Raw genomic sequence first — 22,018 nt, 5'->3', positions numbered from 1 at the left:
CTTTTTAGGGATCATATGTTGACAATTTTTTATTTTTTACATTCATTATTTTTATATTTCATTTACATTTTTTATTACATTATAATTACATTGAAGTTAACTGCACCAACAATCTGCAGTGCACAATACACACGCGTGCCAGACATAATATACCGTTTAAATAAGTTGAATTGAAATTATAAGCATAATTTATACTATTGTTTAATAATGTATTATATTGTTTTAATAAATTTAATAAAACATAAATAATCAAATTTAATGAAAATATACAATTTTATATATAAATATTACATACATCAAAAAACTTATCTGATTAACTTACCTTCAATTAAAACAAAAAACTTAACTTATCTTCGTTGGCATCCATTCAACTAATGTGAGCATGTTTGGTTTAACACTCAATTTGTTTACATGAATTCTAAGATAAAATTTAACAGTCAAATGAAAATTAAACGTAAAAGAAAAGAAGATGTAGATATATATTTATGTAAAAATCTTTTTGCTACGAAGGTTTGTTTGTAATGGTAAATCAATCATGCACATTTTAACCTCACCAAACTACTTTATATATTTTATTTTATTCAAGTTTAGATAATTAAGAAAAGTGAAAGATACATAAAAAGACAAGAAAAAATAGAAGAGAGAAAAGTGAAAGCGGTGAATGCCAAAAGAGGACAAAGAATTTTGTGCTTTTGACAGTTTGATCTGTAGTGTTCTTGGCAGCTGCAACTGCAACAGAGAGTTTTTAGGTAACCTCTATCTATCAATCATAAACCTCACTCCTCAATTTTATGTTTAATATCTAAAATTCTAGGAGACTATTAAAAAATATTTATAACCACCAGCAACATAATAACTTAGATTATTAAAAAGAATTTTAAAAATATCTAAATTTATAATAATTAATCAACAAACACATCAAAATTTAAATTCACAGTGATTATATGATTCTTTGAGTTTCCTTATTTTTTAATAGAATCTTTTACAACTCCTGTAAAAGATTATAGTCTTTTTATACTATGTTAACTTAATAGATTTTTATTATTTTTTAATAGACCAAATGAATTTCATATCATCTTATTTCATTATTTAACAAACTCACTTAATTTAATTATATAAAATAAAATTTAATGATAATAAATCATTAATATAATTATCATAATATTAGTGGTTTGAAATAAAAAAATTTAAACACAATGCTGAATGCTCATTTCATTTTCCATTCCCCTTTTCGTTCTTTCTTACATTCCCTGCTCTGTTACACTCATCATTTTGCAGCCCACAGTAGAATAAACCACCGTATTTTCTGGCCAGACTCGACAAGAGAAAAAAAAAGAAGAAAAAAAAACGTGGGCCCCACTTATCTCATAATTCATTACACCATGTCACTTCACCTTGACCCGTGTTCAACAGTCTCTCCCCTGTTTAAGGTTTCTTTTGCTTGTTATTATGGTAACGACAGCGGCATTGAGAAAAATAAGACATATTAAAAACTATGTTTTTCAGTATTTGAGGAGAAACTGTTAGATTTCCGAGACCCATTTTTTACATAGAAATAAACAAACAAAATAAAATAAGGATTTTTTTTGCTGCTAATTTTCTCCCATCAGATCACTGCATAATCATAATGCTGTTCCTCTTATATCATCTTTGTTGATCCATTTTTTTTTCTCTCTCTTTCTCAAAGGTCCTGTGTCAGGGACTCTGAAGAGAGAGATCACAAACATCAAGTACTTACTACTTAGCACAAAATTCACACAACTCGTGCCGGGGTTCAGAAAGACTGAAACTTTCTCCTTTAAAACTTGCTGGGTATTAATGATCTTTGCCTCCCTGAGTCATTACATGAAGATTCTCAACTTGGGTGTTCAAAATGTTGGTTACTGAGGACAAGTCTCATGTTGCTGTTGCTATAGACAATGATGGCTGTTGTCACCGGAGCTCTGCCGGCGGTGAGGGGTGCTCCGACGCTAGCGACCGGACAGATAAGGAGCAAAGGAGGTCCTCCCATGTTTCTGGCACTGAGATTGTGGGAGTGTGTGAGGAGAGAGGATCAGAGTGTTCAGTGGAGGTGGATCTGGTTCCTGAGGTTAAGGTGCATTTGGCCAATGAGGAGAGGGATTGTAGGATTTGCCATCTCAGCATGGATATGACCAACCATGAATCTGGGACTCCCATTGAGTTGGGATGTTCTTGCAAGGATGATTTGGCTGCTGCTCACAAGCAGTGTGCCGAGGCTTGGTTCAAGATCAAGGGAAACAAGTAAGTACACTTTCATGTCTTTGGAATGGCTTGGTTCGTGGCAAAGTATTGTGAATTTGTAAGATTGATGAGTACTGTTTGCTTGTTAGGATGGAACTTGTCACCTTTGCCTCCATTCCTTCTTTCTTATTAGTTACTACTCACCAATTTTAATTTTGTTTTTTTTTTTTCTTTTGGAGTGAAGTTATGACTTATGACCAGGGTACTATATTGACCTTGCTTTAATTTGAGGCTTGGATATTTATATTTTATTTTATTTTTCCAAATCTGGTGCTGTTTGACTTGTCTATTTGCTGCTTACTTGCCCTTGACAATTTAGCATATGCTTATGATGAGAAGAGGATTTGGGATAATAATGTGGGTTAAATGATCATGCTTGATGAAGTGTCTCAATAGTGGAGTGTGAATCTGATTCTTCTTTTGCAAACAAAAAGATATTGTGCGAGCTAAATTAGGCTACATTATTCCAAAAATGGTTTAGGTAAAGATTAAATGCTTTCAGGAAAATGTTGGAAGGGAGCTGAAAATATCATATTTTCAGGTCTGACAGTCCAGACATATATATCAGCCATTACAATATTTGTTTGATTTGTTTTCCTACCTCTCAATATTTGTTTGGGAGTAAGGTTTTGGAGGAAAAGGGAAACAAAATTTTCATTTCTAATAAGTATTTTCTAATTTTGGTAATTTTTAAAATAAAGACATAAAATGATATTCTAATCCTTTGTTTATTTGAATAAACAATATTTTTTATAACTCTGAATAAAAAATGACAATTTTGCACCTCCCTTTCCTTTTCCTCGAAAACCTTACTAGTAAACATGTCCTAAGTCAACTGACATTAAGATCCATCATTTATTTATACGGGGTAAATACACTGACCTTTCTGGAGGTTAGTGTTGACTACACTGAATTGTTGAAACCTTTATTATTTGAAAAACTACACTTATATTCTTTGCTTTGTTATTTTTAATGAGACTGCATGTATGGTCCATAAATAAAAAGTTTAGGAGTTATGAGGAATTTCTTGTAAAAGAAGGATGTCAAAGTGTAAAAATAGTTAATATAGGGAGGTGAGCGTAGTTTCCTAATCAAGAAAGCTGTAAGTGCAATTAATGTTAACCTCAAGAGAGGTTAGTATAATTATCCTTTATTTATTGATCAAGCCATCATTATTCATTAGTTTCTTTTTTCTTTCCTTAAAAGAAATCATGAATGGGTGTATCATTCATTCGTTCATGTAGGACATTTGTGATACCTGTATTTCATGAAGTAATAATTTCACCTATTGTTGACAGGATCTAGTAATTTCCTAATTCAAAAAATCACCTAAATGATATTCAAGTGTTGGGTGTGCCAAGAGAAAGATACTGAAATTAAATACATAGTTCTATGGGTTTCTTGGTTGAATATGGGGATTGCATATTGAAAATTTGCACTATGTAGTCAAATTATGCTCATTCCAGATCTGATTTGTTCTGGCTTTCACTACTGGCCAGCACTAAATAAATTAAACTGCTGCAAGTATGAAACTTGGTTATATGACATCTTTTGTTCTTGTTCATTCTTCATTTACCATTTTCTGTTTCTAGTTATTCATTTTGCTCTGTAGTGGAGATCTGAAGCCTGCAAATTAAGCCCCCTATCTTTCATTTTAGGGATCCTAGATGTTACTAACTTTTAAATCACAGTCTAGCTTTCTGAATTTTCTACATATAAATAGGGCATAGAATTGCTTCGGGGAATATACTTGAGAACAAAATGCTGCTTTTGTGGTAATCATGACACAGTTTTCTCAATAGTTTTTTTACCTCAATGATCTTTCATAATGCGTAGGTTTTTTTTTTTTTTGACAGTTTCATAATGTGTAGCTCTTCCCTTGTAGTGGTGGCCACCTCATATTTTCTTATTCTTGATTCCCTTTTCGCCTTCAAATGAAAAATGATGCTTGTCTCACCTGTTTCAATCCTGATTCATATAAACTCTTTACTTTTTTTAGTAGGTTTGTAGTTGACCATATCATATATGCATAAGGTTTCTACTTGATTTTTGTCTTGATAGTAATCTTTTAAAACAGAAATAAGTTGCAGAATTTGAATTTTAAACGGGTTAAATGTGCTTAAGACACAAATGTATTAAAGACATTCATACATTCAGAATGCATACAGATTTTCAGGAAGACTTACAGCAAAGCCAATATCTCATATATATAAGTGCATGTTTGGATTTAAGTTGGTGTATTGAAATTCGTTATTGTGCATTGAAATTAGCAAAAGTACTTTCCAAACTTCAATCCAAACATGGCCTAAAGTTGGTCATTGGTATTTGGTTGTGTTTGTTAGGCTGACCAACTGTCATGTACAGAGTTGACCATTGAAAAAAGTAATTTCATACAAAAATTGCAGACTTTGAGATTTGATGTCTTTTTTTAACTTTGAGATTGCAAAAGCAGAACTATGAGTTTCTACTTTGTACAATTTCACTTTAACAACTTTTAAAGGCAAGGGGTTTCTTTTATATCTGCATTAGGTTTCTGAAAACCTATAGAGCCAAAAATGCATAAATCTAATGGTTAAACAGTAGGAAGTAACATGAAAATTGCTGCATCTAGATTGTTCTCATATTTCTGAATGATATTTCCTTCCTTTTACTGTTCTATTTCTAAAAAAGAAACAAGTTCTTTTAGCAGTGGGAGAGCAAAACACCAAGCCATAAAAAATGTCACTAACTTTAAATCAACTGATCAGACGGAGGCAGGAGCCTGCCACTACTAATCATATAAAAGAAAAAAGATGTAAATTTTGAAAAGTTTTTTTGACAACCTCTTACTCTGAGATTTTCATTATGAGCATAGAAGGGGAAAAAGTTGAAGTTTGAAAGGATTATTGTATTGTGAGTATAATTAGTAATTGATAGAAAGTACAGGTTCAATTATTTAATGTTTGATTGGAAGCTTATGGCACTTCAGTCTCTAGTTTATTTTTAAGTAATATATTTATTATTGTGAACTGAAATACCAAGTTTAGAAGAGTTTTAGTTATTTTACAGAAAGATATTAAGATGAAAATAATAGCTGGATTTAGTGGCTTGGCGAGTGATAGTCTTCATGGGATCAAAATCTATTGGTTACTTTCATTTGATCACTATTTTGTTCTTTTTAAATTGTGGTTGAAACTTATATGACTTCAATGTACAATTAAGCTTCATACTTTCTGGCATCAATTTTCCTTAGGCTGATTTTCTTGGTTTACTTTGATCATATCATTAGTTAAGAATATTATGCTCAGGATTATCTTTTCTTATCAGACATATAATTTGTATTAGATCAATTATACTGCTTTACCTTTCTCTTTCAAGTTTGGAAATTCTCTAGTTATGAAATCACATCAGGAAGTCTGTAACGAAATCCTTAACAATGAAACATTGTTGGACAACTCCAAGTTTTTTATTCCATATTTCCCAGCTTATTGAGGATAATCTCATTGTTAGCTTTTAATGAATGCACTCTCTTTTGTGTCTTTATCTTGACTGTTTTCCTTAGCCTTTTTTCCTTTGAGTAATCTGTTCCCAGCCCAAACACGAGAACATTAAGAAGTGACAGCAGTTTGGCAAATCAGTAATATTTGCTGTTATTTCTGAAATTATGTATTCTAAACTTAGATTGGTTAAAGTGAACTAGGGTGCAAAGCATTTCAGAAACTTGTTTTTGTCTAAAATATGGCTCAAGATCAATAATTTGATCATCTATTAAGTTTTGGAAAATCACGCATTGAATGCAGATTCTATTAATCCATTCAATTGGTTTGCTTCTGCTTATGTTTTCAAACTATAGAAATTTGCTGCACTAATATTTTACTATTATAGGCTTGTGTGATGCACTAATCATTTGATTTGTATGATTAGCAGAACTTGTGAAATCTGTGGATCAGTTGCACGCAATGTAGCCGGAGCTATTGAAATTCAAATGACAGAACAGTGGAATGAGGCAAACGATGCTTCCACGGCACCATCATCTGGACCGGCACCACTGGCAGAAACTCAAAATTTCTGGCAGGGTCACCGTTTTTTGAATTTTCTGCTAGCCTGTATGGTGTTTGCCTTTGTCATATCCTGGCTTTTTCACTTTAATGTGCCCTCTTGAATTCCCGTGTAACTTGAGGATGAAGCAGGTTAAGATGATGGGGGGTTAATGGGTTATTAGACCAATCTATGGCTCTTAACGCAGGTATCAAACTCAATACCTGTGCCTGCTTAGTTAGTTGGTTGGGATCTGTGTATTTCTTTCCATATGATATGATGTTCACAGTGTATTTGTATTTGTTGTATTATATGGTTGTTCTTATTTTGCTCAGCTTAGAATAGCACCATGGATGTTTATCACTATTTTCTTAATTAAATTTTTATATCATTCTCGCTGCATCTTGTAGAAATTGTACTTGAATGGATGCTCAAACTTGGACGTTTCTACTTTCTACAATGCACCTAACAATTTTGGGTACATTAGTGCACCACCTAGTTCTAACCATTAGATACAGTGTTAGTTTTTTAATAGAAAGATGAGATCTGATCTGATCATTAGCTTTCAAAATTGTATTGTTGTCCTTTGTATGAAAACTTATTTCTCCTTCATGCTTGCTCCAATTCTGGTCTAATTTCTTCGTTATCTAACTCCAAGCAATAAAGAACACGCAACACTAAAAATAGAGCCATTGCTCCATGTGTGGATACAAGATCATTCCCAGGAAGTTTATACTGTAACTTGATAACCTTGAGCGATCCATAAGTTAATTTTTCATTAGGACAGATTAAGGCTCGTTTACTTTATCATCAAAAAATTAGTTTTCCTATTTTTTAAAATAAAAATACACATTTTAATGAAATTAATTTTATCTCATTCCACTCTAATGTTAGATCAAATTGATACTAAATTAAAAATAAAGATTTGTATAGTAAATTATTTTATTTAAATATGTTTTTAGTTCCCAATTTATTTTAGTTCCTAGAATTCCACAACTAATTTTTTAGTCCTTTGCATACATCGTTAATGTAATCAAACATGAGATATGTAACTCAATTTGTAATAATTTTTAACTGTCACAGCTTAAAAAACAATAAAAAAAAATTGAACGTGATAAAAAAGCATTGGTTAACAATGATTTTTTCTTCTTCAAATTATTAATAAGCTTTTAACCTTATATAATAATTGTGAGAATAATATATAACAAATAATAAGATATTAAATAAGTATATTTTAATCCAAACACAACAATATTTTACTTTTATTAAATGTTTAAATATGTTGTTATTTTCTTAAATATAAGATTTTTTTGTTTCAATTAGTTCCCAAAATTAAAATTTATTTTTTTAGTCCTCCAAATTCATAAAATACTTTTTTAGTCCTTCTCTTTATATGTCATTAGAGTGGGCTATAAATAAGGAATATTAAATTCTAATTTGTGACAATTTTTACTGTCAAAAATTTATTTTTAATTTAAATATTAAAGTATGATTTATAGGACTTAAAAACTATAACAGATTGTGGAGAAAAAAGTGCAATAAAAAACCTCTTGTCCTCCATACCCTAGAAATCGATTAATAATGAGAGAGAGAGAAAGAGAGAGAGAGCAATAAGACTTTAGCTTTGCAAAATATTAATAATTTGAAGGGAAAAAAAAACTTAAATAGAGAATGAATGAGGGTAGTATTTTCAAATCTTGGTCCTTTCTTAGAAGTACCGAGTACGATTTCCTTACCATGCACCAAATCGCTTATAAGTAAACTCAATCCAATTAAGATTATAGTAGGGACAAGAATTGTCCATGAACCCTGAAAAAAAATTGAACATTTATAATTATGTTTAACATTGATAAAGACTTGAAAAGAAGGTAAAAATAGATTGATCGAGACTTTATCCTCTAAGATTCGTACAATGATTTTATTCCCATGTCAATTAGGACTAACTTAGGAGCATGGGTTAACAATGATTTTTTTAAAGACAATATTCGATCCACTGAATCAATTATTTTATTCCAATAACAATATATAATGATGTCTTGTATGATTGTAACATTAATATTTGATCACTACTCATTTCATGATATAATGCTTTATTTTCTCAAGTGCTTCAAATATCATTATAAATTTTTTTATCATATAGAACATGAATCTTATTTTAATATTTCAGTACCTTTCTCTTAATTTTTGTCCTTCTGTTCCCCCTCTACGATCCAGACAGACCATTTAGATCCATGTATATCCCCCCTATCCCCACTTTAACAAGAAAAAAAAAGTAGAATGGAGGAGCAATATTAAATATTTGCATATGCTCGCTATTTATTGCTGTAATTAATTGAAATTTAATTTATGATAATACTAAAATAACTTTAACGTAGGTTTTGTTGCCTTTTTGCATTTTGTATGAATTTTTTTAAATATACCTATAAATAATGTAAAAAAATTCAATAAACAAAAAAGAAAAGATGTGAAAGACATTATCTGAAGCGTCGAATGCCATGTGATGGGTCAGTCATAAACTGTCCATATCAATATATACCATCATCAGAAATTTAGTTTCAGGGAAAAAATATAAGGGAAGATGAAAATAAATGTATTTTACATTTTTAATTGATATATATATATATATATAATAAGTTTCTAAAATTTAAAATAATTATTTTAAAAATCATATTTATTATATTTTTTTTATTGGCTGCCATTATACTGACAATTCATAATAATATATTACACTCTTTTTTTGTTATTATTATCCTAAATATAGACCTTTTAACATTGCATCCACCTAAATAATGCCTGGCAGAGAAGGTAAAGGTAAAATTCACCTGTACAAACATAGGAAATTAGGAATAATATAATATAAGTTATATAACAGATCGAGTATGACAAATTGACAATTTAGTTGAGGATGAAGCAGCATCATTATTTAAAATCCTATGATTAACAATAAATAGGAAGGCAATTTGAGTCAGTGCACGAGTTGCTGCCATTAACTTGGCGCGATTAGCGCTCATTGATTTGTCACCTTAACTGCATAATCTGAGTTCACCACATATATATGAGGAACTAGAACTCCCTAACCCCCTAGGTTACATTATGAATATATATGTAAAATGAAAATAATAAGAAAAAAACGATTTCATTGAGGATAAAAAAAAGTACATGTGTTTAAAATGTTTAATATTACAAATAGTTTATTTAGTGGAAATTATTTTAATGATAAAATCAAATCAAATCTGAAGGCATGCCCACTTCAGTACTTCGTAACAAATATCGAACAGATCAATACAATATCAAACAACTCATGAATAGATATAGAGATTCCTCGGGGGACAAGGAAACAGGAAAATTTACCTGCCTGAATAAATAAAGAGTGAAACTTATTATGATATTCTTGTACATATTTTTACAATTTATTTTTCCTTTTTCTCTCTATTATATATCTCTCGTCTAATCATAATTAAGCTTTTTCTTCTTCTTTTTATATCTCTCTTAATTACATAAAAAGTTACACAAAAGTGTCGTATCAATATTTTTTTCTTCATTTTTGTAAAAAAAAGAAGGTTTTCATAAATAATATACATCTCGATTGTTGTAACAACAACATAGTTAAGTTACCCGGCCCGTGGCCAATCTATGTCTCTTACTGAAGCATTTTCATGAACGTGCATGAAATGATTCAGAATCCAAAAACGGCACTATATATTTTGTCGCTTAATATACCTTCCTTGTCAGCTTAACCAGACCAATAATCAGAAATTGGATCATACCACACAGCTCACGTGGCCCTGTTCATTGGAGACATGAATAGATTCATATGATCTTAACCTGTAACCAGCAACCACCTATGGCCAAGGCCATGGGCTACCATTCTCAATTACAATTAGAATTAGAATGTTGGTCGCATCTTGCATAATCACATCTTGTATGGTTGGGACATGCATCTTTAAGTTCTTTGCATATATCATATGTGTTGCCGACAATTATCCCAAGTTTAAAAAGTAGCGTATCTTGAATAAGCATGATCTTATCCTTTTAACTAGTTAGTAATTATTGGATAAAAACGACAAAGCTTATAAAAGTATATGCCATTGTAGGAGGTAACAAAGTTTGAATTGTGGGGCAATGTACTCTCTTTGGAGCTCATCCTTATGTGCTTCTTTTTTCTCCCAATTGCAACTTAGCTAATGATTTTCTCTTTTCTTTTTGTTTGTTTCACTTTTAATGAAAGTTGTTCACCTCTTAAAATCAAATTCACTTATTGTGTTTATGTGTATGCCTGACGAGAAAGTATCTGATCAATTGTGTGGCGGACACACTAAGTATATATATTTCACCTCACATTCACATATGCTACAATGTCAATTTCAATATAGTTAATTAATCATAATATTACTATGTGAAAAAGAAACGACACCATATTGTTGTTACATCATTAAATTTCCATGTACGTTTTTACCTAGAAGTGAAAAAGAAAAAAGGAAAAACCTTTTATATAATTTTGATGGATTTTTAGTTTTTTTATTTAATTAATTTAATTAAGTCAATATTGATGTTTTACATACCATCTATTTTTTAATATTAAAAATGTATTAAAATTAAAGTCTAAAGTATCACATGAGAGAAATGACTGAATTAAGAAACTGTGGGTACGGCAAGAATTTTTTGTTACCAATTTTAATAATAGTTGACACATTATAAAATTTAGTCAAATTTTCCATAATTTAATACTCAAACAATTGGGTGAAATCTAGGCGGTTGGTGATATAAGTTACGTGGCAAATTAAACTTGGGTTAGTAATTTAGTTAAACATTAATATTAGAAATTCTTAAAGCTTCATTAAAATAAATTAAAAATTAGTTCAAAAGATTGATTTGGTGGTATAAGATTCTTTGGTTTTATATATATGATACTGAATTATTTAACATGTCGATTCAATGGATTAAGAAACATTCTCGTCGGACATAAACAAGATTGACTCTAATAAAGTATATGCATGATATATAAAAAAAAAAAATATAAACTACTTTTATTAAGTATAAAAAAAAACTCTTGCAAACGCCTCGTGATCTAAGTAGTTGCAGAATAATTATTAACATATAACATTTGCAGGTTGCAACACTAAAATTTCTGATTCCCCGTTACTCTTACTCAACAAAGAGGAAATTATATTTGACACAAATTAATTTATCCCGAGAGACAAATAAAACCAGGCTAAAGGAAGACTATATAAAGTAATGGTATGAACTCGAGGACTTTTTTTAAAAACGATTTGGCCTTTCATTTTCTGCCAGAGTAAATGGAGATAATTAACCAGAAGACGTAACTTAATCTCAACAACCCTCCCTTTAGAAAAATAATAAAATAAGTTGACATGAAAATCATAAAATTATACTACAAAGAAAGAAACAAGTACATCATTAATTTTAAAGGGAAACCGTAAGTTGGCTATAACAAGTTAGTATATAGTATGAGAGGCGTGCCAACACGACGACATAGACAAGTGAGGGTCCCAATAGTTTGGTTGTTAATCTTTTTCCAAAGTTACATACTCAACACTCTAATATGTTATATCTGATACAAATCTGAAATCTCCCATTTCTGATTTCCTTAAATATCCTAATAATTACTATTACCAAGCTCCCTTTGAATTCAAGACTTCAATCCTCTCCTTCCTCTTCTCTTTCTCATAAGCCATCTATAGCCATAAACATTACCTTTATCTCCAAAGGCTTTCTTGTGTTCATGGTAATCGAAACCAAAGTACATTTTCTTAACTCATCTCTTTAATTTCTCTCTCTCTCTCTCTCTGCTATGAAGAAGCTCTGTCCCAATCTTACTCGCGAGGATGGGCTCGAAACGGTGCTGGAGGTTCCCATCCCTGAGGAGATTTTCACCATCAAGAGTGGAACCAGCAGAGCTTGGCATAACATGAAGTCATGGATGAAGCCAAATGTTGAATCTTCAAGATCATCATCACTCTTTGGAGGCCAAAACACAGATATCCAACTATTGCTTGGTGTTGTTGGAGCGCCATTGATCCCTCTCCCTGTCACCTCTCACAACCAACCTATCACCATTAAATCCCATAACATTGTGAGTAAATGACTAATAAGACAACACTCTCTTTTTTATTTTTGACAAAATTTAGATGCAATTCCTTAGTGTTACTCTCCAATCAGAATTGGAGTTTAATTCATCTTGATAATCTATGTTGATGTTTATTGCAAACCTTTCTTATACATATTATTGAGATGAAACTTCAATTCTCAATCCCATAACATTGTCACATTGTTAGCATTTGCCAGGTGTTTTGAGCGTTATTCTCCTATAAGAATTGGAATTTCATTTTGGTAATCTATGTTAATCTTTTTATTATTGCAAACCTTTATCATGCGGATTAATTACTTAGATGAAATTCCAATTCTGTTTGGAGAACAACACCAAAAAACGACAACGCCTAAGGAAACTGTATCCAAGTATTTTCCTTTTGTTTTTTAAGCATACAATGATCATAATTGACTAATTGAGTATATATATGTATATGTATCTCAATTTTAACTCTTTGATTGTTTGTGTGTGTGAAGGAGGCTTCGATGGCGAAATACATAGTGAAACAATACGTGGCGGCCGTGGGAGGAGAGAGTGGTTTGAATTCGGTGGAAAGCATGTATGCGATGGGTGAGGTGAGAGTAGGGTCAGAGTTTTCAGAAGGGGAAGAATGTGTGAGTAGCAAGAAGACGAAGAAGGTACAGATGAAAGAGGAAGTGGGAGGGTTCGTTGTGTGGCAGAAGAAGCCAGAACTGTGGTGCTTGGAACTAGTTGTTTCTGGGTACAAAATCAGTGCCGGGAGTGACGGCAAAGTGGCGTGGAGGCAAACACCTTGGCATCATTCTCATGCTTCTCGTGGCCCACCAAGACCACTTAGGCGTTTACTTCAGGTAATTTCAATTTCAGTTTTACTAATCCGTTTTTTCTTTTTCGTTTTCAGTTTTTTTTCCATTTAATTAAAGTTGTTAAGTTGCAAAGAGGTGTGTGTGTGTGTGTTTTTATTTGACATAATGGAACATGATTAATTATGATTAGGATTTGGTGTGTTATGTTGCTGTGGGGACATTGGGGTTAAAGAGAGGATTCGCGCAACTTTAAATTTTTTTGCTGATTTTCATGCTAAATTCCCTGCTGTCGGTTTTCAAGTTTGAACTGAGGAAATGGGTGACGTTGGCCTGGTGTTCCTTTGTGTCTCTTGCCATTATGAATGGGGGCCAAAAGGGATTCCAAACCGTGTTCTTGCATTAATTGGTGTTACTTCTTTAATTTGATTTCCTCTGAGTCACTATAGTGTGAATCTGAATTGAATGTGTTCCCATGATCCCATCTATGCTGCATTCCCACGTCACTCAATTTTTATTTATTTCTAGCTCCCTATAACACAGAAAAGCTAGTTTGAATGTGTTTCCAAACGCTGCCTAACCGAATCCCACTCATCCAAAACCAAGTGCTTCCCCTTTTAAAAATAATAAAAGAAAAAAGAAAAAAAAAATAAAAAATTCGATTCACTTTCCAAATTGTTTTTTCATAGAAATTAATAACTTAGCCCTCCCTGAACGCGAAGTTGTCTACATTTTATAACAGAAGTCAACAATTTAATATGTAATGCGAGGAAATTTCTTCCTTATTTAGTCCGAACTCATAAGTATGTAATCCTCCAATTCAGCAGTTAACAATACTTATCGTCATTCTTAGAAGTCAACAATTTGCTAGACCCTAAAAGTCAACAGTATCTATCTTCATTCCTCGGTGCATGACAACTTGTATTCATTTTTTCAAATAGCTTTTTTTTTCTTGTGTCCTCCCAAGCCTTTTGTTAATGCGTCACAGCTAGGTAATCGCCATTTAGGCATCTTTTGGTTATTGCCGGGACATGAAATTTGACTAACAAAGAACGCTCACTAATTTGATGTCCTCAGTTCATGATTCACGTATCATAGTCATATGCCCCCATTTCATGCTTCCTACATACAATCAATCAATTAAGAAATAAGAGAGACAAAATAGGGGAAGGAAAATCTAACGTGTTAAGAAAGCAAAATACTAGATTACTAGCTAGTGTCGAATAACACACATATTACTATATCCACATTTTAATTATGATTTCAATATAAATAATGTTGTCCATTCTATAATTTTTTTTTTAATTAATGCCTTTTGAACAGGGTCTTGATCCAAGGTCTACGGCAAATTTGTTCAACAACTCCATATGCGTTGGAGAGAAGACAGTGAATAATGAAGAATGTTTCATATTAAAACTTGAAGCCGATTCCAATTCACTTCGAACAAGAAGTAGTAGCAACGTAGAGATTATTCGCCACACGGTGTGGGGCTACTTTAGCCAGAGAACAGGCCTTTTGGTCCAATTAGAAGATTCCCACTTGATCAAACTCAAATCCAATGCAAGTGAAGCCATATTTTGGGAAACCAACATGGAGTCCCTAATACAAGACTATAGAATTGTGGATGGCATTAACATAGCACACGCGGGGAAGACTTGGGTCACATTGTCAAGGTTGGGTGAATGCCCTGAGAGCCATTCGACGACAAGAATAAAAGAGGTTTGGCAAATTGAAGAAGTGGATTTTAACATCAAAGGGTTGTCCATGGATTGCTTCCTACCACCTAGTGATTTGAAGAGAGAGGAAGAGAAAGGGGTGGAAGAGTGTGGGGTGGCTGCAAGCAATGCAAAGTTGCCCTATAAGATTCAATCTGCTTCTTTTAAGATTAGTGTCTCCAAAGTAGCAGCTATTAATGTGGAGGATTCAAGTGCTAGTGAAAGTGATGATGAAAACGTGTAAATCGGTACCTTACATTTTGTAAGACCATCCATCCCATTTGTGGGGCATGGTCGAGCTTGTAGGGGATATGTGGTATTTGTTAAATAACTTAATTCCTTTACTTCAGGGTGATTTTCTTGCAACAAATATAGAACGTAAAACTTACGATATATGCTCATTGGAATCTTAACTAAATAAAAAGTGTAAAATCTTAGGATAATCTAAGTATATTTTGTGATCACTCGATCTAGAATCTAGTATGAAGCTCAAGTTAAATTTGTTGTGTATAAACGTGTGTTAATTAAGGTTTATCTTTATAGAAGAAAAAAAAATGAAGAAAACAAAGAAAATTACTTATGATACATTTATCTATGTGAAACTCTATGAATCTTAGGCGTTGTCATTTTATTGAAGAATGATTTTCATTCCTTTTGTTAGCTTCTAAGATATTCTGAACAAACTTTTTTATATATATATTTAGTAGCTTATAGCTTATTTTTATAAGTTACTTTAAGTAATTTTTTAAGATAATTAAGTTTATAAGTTACTAGCGTTTTTGTTTTTCAATTTTATCCTGGTTATTTATTTGAAATTCTTTTTTATCTTTATTTTAATTTACAAACTCTTTTTTCTTATTTTATCACTCTTACATGCACACAACAATCAAATAAAAATCAATTATCGTGAGAACTGGAATTCTACTTATTTTTAAAGTTCAAACTATTTCTCTTAATTATTACAATGTTCATTTTTATTTTCAACTAAAGTAATTGGTCACCAAAAAAATTGATAAAAATCAATTGGAGAGAAGACAAATAAACATTTTAAGATTAGTGTCTCCAAAGTAGCAGCTATCAATGTGAATGATTCAAGTGCTAGGGAAAGTGATGATGAAGACGTATAAATCGGTTTAGGGGGATATGGCAATGGGAGCTAAGATGGAGGAGGCCATGGTTCCAATTGAGGAAAATGTGGTACAACAAATGTAGAATATCATAGATGAAGCTAGGCCATATCAACATAGGCCGGATGGGTGGGAATGAAAATTAAATAAAGGGAAGCAATATGTGGTGAGAGAGGTATATGATAATCTTGTTAAATGGGAAACCTTGGAGGCGAAGGATTTTTATCAAAAAAATTGGAAATTACCTATACCGTCAAAGGTTAAAGGGTTTATTTGGAGGTTAGCACATGATAGAATTCAAACCATGGACATGCAACTTGAAAAAAAAAAAAAATAATTCCTGATGATGCTAATCTACAATGCGTGTTCTGTAATGAATGTATGGAAACATCTAAGCATTTGATGTTTGAGTGTAAGTTTGCTCAATATGTTTGGAAGAGTTGTTATCTGTAGTTAGGAGAGGTACATATATTGCCATCAAATTGTTTTGATCATTTTTGGCAACATGGAGGAGGGCTCAAAAGGAACAAATCAATCCTAGCTTGGTGGTCCGTGTGGGCAGCTGTGGTATGGGGGATTTGGACACAAAGAAATGATATCAAATTCAATATGAAAAATATTGATTCTGAAGGGGTACTTGATGCAGTAAAATACAAAGTTTGGTCATGGTGTAAGGCCTATTTTCGAAACTTTGATGCATCACTCTATGTGTGGAATATACATCCACTTTATTGCCTGCAATATATCGAGTGAATACTCATATAGAGAGGGTGCAATCTTCTGGAAATGACTTTATTTGATGAAGGCAAACTTGTGCAGGGCATTGTGTAATATGTTTTGCACGTAAAAGCTGAAACTGGGCCAGCAATATTGGGCCTTTTAGTGTATCATCTACCTTGTAAACAACTGGGCATTTGGAACTCCTTGTGACATTGCCTTTCTCATTAATATAACTTTTGAAAATAATTCAAATTCCACATCCACTAACAATACAATTATATATAAGTGAAGGACAATCCTTATCCCTTGAACTAGCTTTTGAAGTTGAGTTAAGCTTCTCACATTATTCATTCTAAGAATAACTTAATTTTTTTTGCTGTCCAAAGAAAGGACACATGAAGAAGGACTGCCCCAAATTATTCAAGGGTTGGAAACCAAGTTTGCGACATATACGCGTTTGGGGATGCCCGTCTGAAGTAAGAATCTATAATCCACAAGAGAAGAAACTAGACCCTAAGACTATTACTGGGTATTTCATTGGATATGCTGAAAGGTCTAAAGGGTATAGGTTCTATTGTCCATCCCACAACACTAGGATTGTGGAATCAAGGAATGCAAAGTTTCTTGAAAATGACTTGATCAGTGGGAGTGATCAATTTCAGAACATTTCTTCTGAAAGGGATCACTATGAAGCTGAACCTTCTGGGACAAGTAATAGGTTGGTAGTCATTCCCACCCCTCAAGTTAAAATGGGTGTTAGACAACCAGTGATTGAAGTTCCACAAGCTGTTGAAAGTGATCATGTAGATCGAGTTGTTTGTGAGGAACAACATGATGATATTGAACAAACTGGTGAAGAACCAGTTGAACAAGTTCCTCAGCAAGATGACCAAACAACATTAAGAAGATCTACTAGAATAAAAAAGACAGCAATTCCTAGTGATTATGTAGTGTACCTACAAGAATCAGACTACAACATTGGAGCCGAAAATGATCCTGAGACGTTTTCACAAGCCATGAGTTCTAAGGAATCAAATTTGTGGTATAATGCTATGAGAGATGAGATGGATTCTATGGCATCTAACCAAGTTTGGGATCTCGTTGAGTTGCCTGTTGGTGTAAAAGCCATCGGATGTAGATGGGTCTTCAAAACAAAGAAATACTCAGAAGGCAACATTGAGAGACATAAGGCAAGACTTGTTGCTAAAGGATTCACTCAAAGAGAAGGAATCGATTACAGAGAGACTTTTTCCCCTGTATCTAAGAAAGACTCTCTTCGAGTAATTCTGGCATTAGTAGCTCATTTTGATCTTAAGCTGCATCAAATGGATGTGAAAATGGCATTCCTGAATGGTGATCTAGAATAAGAGGTTTACATGAAACAACCTGAGGGATTCTTATCTAGTGTTGGTGAGCACTTAGTCTGCAAGCTTAATAAGTCCATCTATGGATTGAAACAAGCCTCCTGCCAATGGTATTTAAAATTTCATGAGGTCATTTCTTCATTTAGCTTTGAAGAGAATGTCATGGATCACTGTATATACCAGAAGGTCAGTGGGAGTAAGATTTGTTTCCTTGTATTATACGTAGATGACATTCTGCTTGCAACTAATGATAAGGGTATGCTATATGAGGTGAAACAATTTCTCTCAAAGAACTTTGATATGAAGGATATGGGAGAGGCATCTTATGTCATAGGCATAAAGATCCATAGAGAAAGATCTCGAGGCATTTTAGGCTTGTCTCAAGAAACCTATATCAACAAAGTTTTAGAGAGAGATTTAATATGAAAGATTGTTCACCAAGTGTAGCTCCCATTGTGAAGGGTGACAAACTTGCTTTGAGTCAATGCCCCAAAAATGATTTTGAGCGGGAACACATGAAAAATATTCCATATGCTTCAGCAGTTGGAAGCCTTATGTATGCTCAGGTTTGCACTAGACCTGATATTGCATTCGCTGTTGGAGTTTTGGAAAGATATCAAAGTAATCCAGGTATTGACCACTGGAAAGCTGCAAAGAAAGTGATGAGATATCTTCAAGGAACAAAAGATTACATGCTCATGTACAGACAAACTGATTGTCTGGAAGTGATCGGCTACTCCGACTCAGACTTTGCTGGTTGTGTTGATTCACGAAGATCAACATCTGATTATATTTTTATGTTAGCCAATGGAGTTGTATCTTGGAGAAGTGCCAAACAAACCTTGACTGCTACTTCCACTATGGAGGCTGAGTTCGTTTCTTGTTTTGAGGCTACCTCGCATGGTGTATGGTTGAAGAGTTTCATATCTGGCCTTAGAGTTGTGGACTCTATTTCTAGGCCATTAAAGTTGTATTGTGACAACTTTGCTGCAGTGTTTATGGCTAAAAACAACAAAAGTGGAAGTCGAAGTAAGCACATCGACATCAAGTACTTAGCCATAAGAGAACGTGTTAAAGAAAAGAAAGTGGTCATTGAACACGTCAACACTGAGTTAATGATTGCTGATCCTTTAACTAAAGGCATGCCACCAAAGAATTTTAAGGATCATGTAGTACGAATGGGACTTGGTTCCATGATGTAATTTCATTGTATGTACATTTGTTATTTTCAATGAAACTCTTATTCAGTTAGATATTTTCTCATATCGTTTTGTGCACATATTTATTTATTTCGAGAAAAATCATTCGGTTTAGATATAGAATAAACATATGGTTTATTCATTAAGTTGAGAGCTAGTGTTGAGAGACTCGATATATTGTGGTACATGAGAGATACTACTCATCATCAGAGGACCTATCGCCATGACTCATATATTATGTTTCTTGTTATGGTTGATGTTGAGTTAAATGGACCAAGTGGGAGAATGTTGGAGGCCCACGTTATATGCACGTTGCACATTCCTTTATATTTTATTATTTTGGAAAAATTTGTTACTTCTGAATCTGGTCCATTTTCCATCCACATTCATCCCATATCTTTGCAAATATATTTGCAACCACCTTCAGTAAAAAATACGTACCCATCATCTCACGTACTGATAACTTCTTATCTCACGTCCGATAACTTCCTATCTCACGTTCTGATAACAAGTTAAGAGAGCTCTGTGATGGACAGACTCTATAAATAGGATGGGGTGCTCTCAGTTTTGTATCACCAAACTCACTTCTCTATTAAAAAAAAATACACCATCTATTCAGAGTGAGTAAGGGTCTGGAAGAACAAAACTGTCTTTCAGGTTCGTGTGTGCGTCGCTTCCCGTTCAATTTGCAATAGCTGGAGGTACGCTCGTAATTCTTTTAATTTCCGTTGTTTGATCTAAATATGCTATTTAAATTTATTTGCATGTTTAGATCAGTATATATATATTTTTACATTTACGTGTTTGTTATCATTTTTGAAGAATGGTTTTCATTTTTCATTATCTTTTTTCCTTTAAATATATGTTTACTAAATATATGTTTACTAACGTAATAATCAGTGTGCCCTTTAAATAAAAACTTCCATAACATTTTTAATTAAATGATGGAATGAAATATATTTTCTAAATTTTTTTAATTAAATGGTTGAGCATAAATAAAAATATTAGAAAATATTATATATTAAATTGATAATTATATTACCAATAGATAGTTTAATTTATTATAAAAAAATTTAAAAGTTATGACAATTTAAAGTTTAAGATAGATATTTAATTATAATAAATATGAAATTGAATTAAATTTAAATAATTAAAGTGTTTATTAATGTAATTTATTAAAATAAATTTTATCCAAAAAATATGATAAATTTTAAAATTAAATACATTCAATTGAATATTGATCGAACACCAATTCGTGTGTCAACAACATTCACACAGGAAACGAGATTAACATATGGTTTCTAACCCATTTATTAGTTTCCTCGGTTGCATCTACAGGCAATATTGTATTTTCTTTTATTTTTTTCTTAAAAATTCTTGTTCTATTACTCGGAGTTCATTCGAAGGAATCAGTTTGCATCCTACAAAATAATTGATGCGGGCGAATAATTCCTTGAAGATAGAGTTTGTTGAATTAGTTGCTAGGCTCAATTCGAATAAATTGTTGATCCTTTCAATTTGAATTGTTTTTAGTTCTGTGCTTTGGTTATGTTTATCAGTTTGTTATCTCTATTTGTTGAATGCGTATTGAAAGGCCTGTTTTTGAAGCCTAATTTCTAGACACTTCCCCAGATAAGATTGAAAATGAGAGATTTAGAAAATCATGTCGGGATAAAGCAATATCAATTTATTGATGCATTTTAACGGAAAACTTCACAACAACTTCCCTTCTATTAAACCCTCACACAAACCACAATACATTACACAACACAAACACATGCAGAGAACAGCATACAAAAAGACATAACACAACACAACACAACACACTTGTTTGGAATAAGAGACAGCAATCAAAAGATTTAACCAGAGATTTGAATAGACTTGACTTGAGGCTTCTTCTGTTCTTCCTTGGGCACAGTAACAGTCAGCACCCCATTCTCCATAGCAGCTTTGACCTGATCCATTTTAGCATTCTCGGGAAGCCTGAACCTCCTCATGAACTTCCCAGTGCTTCTTTCAATGCGGTGCCACCTATCATCTTTCTGTTCTTGTTCTTTGGTTTTCTCACCACTAATCTGCAGCACCCTTCCGTCTTCAACTTCGACCTTGACATCCTCCTTCTTCAACCCGGGAAGGTCAACGCTGAACACGTGAGCCTGCGGTGTCTCCTTCCAGTCCACGCGAGTGTTGGCTATGGCACTACTTTCGCCAGCGTTGGCTGTGGAAAACGGAAACCCTTCCAATGGGTCCCACACGTCCAGAGAAACTGGGTCGAAGACGTTGCTTCGTCGACCACCGAACAAGTTTGGGATGATAGACATGGTTGGTGATTTATTTTGTTATGTTAACTTTGTAAAAACTGGGTTTACTAGACGAGGCTTTCTTTCTATTCACTCACTGCTTCTGATTCTAAGGACAAACTGCGGAGGAGGCTTTATATATATAGGAAACAAGACCTGTGTCTAGTATTTTCTAGGAATATTTATTAAGATAGCCATTGATGGAGACACGTTAATTACTTTCTATAACTTTCTACGGGTTTCTATTAAAGTTGGGTTTGGTTCCCATAATTGTTCACCTTTGTTAATTTGCTTGGTGAATCCGTAAAGAATTTAACTTCAAATACACTATTATTTAATTAAAAATTATTAATTTATCTAATAACTATTTACAGGTCATAAAGTAATTTTAGTTTTAAAAAATTGGTACAATTGTAATTTTAA

General features: G+C 32.7%; 3 protein-coding genes across 3 annotated transcripts; 2 read left to right on the top strand and 1 right to left on the bottom strand.

Moving 5' to 3' along the window:
• Positions 1–1,482: 1,482 nt before the first annotated feature.
• On the top strand, positions 1,483–6,681 carry LOC114398780. The gene is made up of 2 exons (XM_028360929.1): positions 1,483–2,262; positions 6,169–6,681. The coding sequence occupies exons 1-2, from the start codon at positions 1,874–1,876 to the stop codon at positions 6,401–6,403; spliced, it is 624 nt and encodes a 207-aa protein (XP_028216730.1). The 5' UTR covers positions 1,483–1,873; the 3' UTR covers positions 6,404–6,681.
• Positions 6,682–11,770: 5,089 nt separating this feature from the next.
• LOC114398773 lies at positions 11,771–15,283 on the top strand. Its single transcript, XM_028360925.1, has 3 exons — positions 11,771–12,373; positions 12,865–13,218; positions 14,494–15,283. Exons 1-3 carry the CDS (start codon positions 12,092–12,094, stop codon positions 15,127–15,129), a joined length of 1,272 nt encoding a protein of 423 aa, XP_028216726.1. The 5' UTR covers positions 11,771–12,091; the 3' UTR covers positions 15,130–15,283.
• A 5,678-nt stretch (positions 15,284–20,961) lies between these two features.
• Positions 20,962–21,720, bottom strand: LOC114398765 (18.2 kDa class I heat shock protein-like). Its single transcript, XM_028360919.1, has one exon. It carries the CDS (start codon positions 21,614–21,616, stop codon positions 21,155–21,157), a length of 462 nt encoding a protein of 153 aa, XP_028216720.1. The 5' UTR covers positions 21,617–21,720; the 3' UTR covers positions 20,962–21,154.
• Positions 21,721–22,018: the final 298 nt, after the last annotated feature.

The sequence above is a fragment of the Glycine soja genome, chromosome 2, assembly GCF_004193775.1.
Source record: "Glycine soja cultivar W05 chromosome 2, ASM419377v2, whole genome shotgun sequence".
Classification (NCBI taxonomy): domain Eukaryota; kingdom Viridiplantae; phylum Streptophyta; class Magnoliopsida; order Fabales; family Fabaceae; genus Glycine; species Glycine soja.
This window is presented reverse-complemented; position numbering and strand designations above follow the sequence as displayed.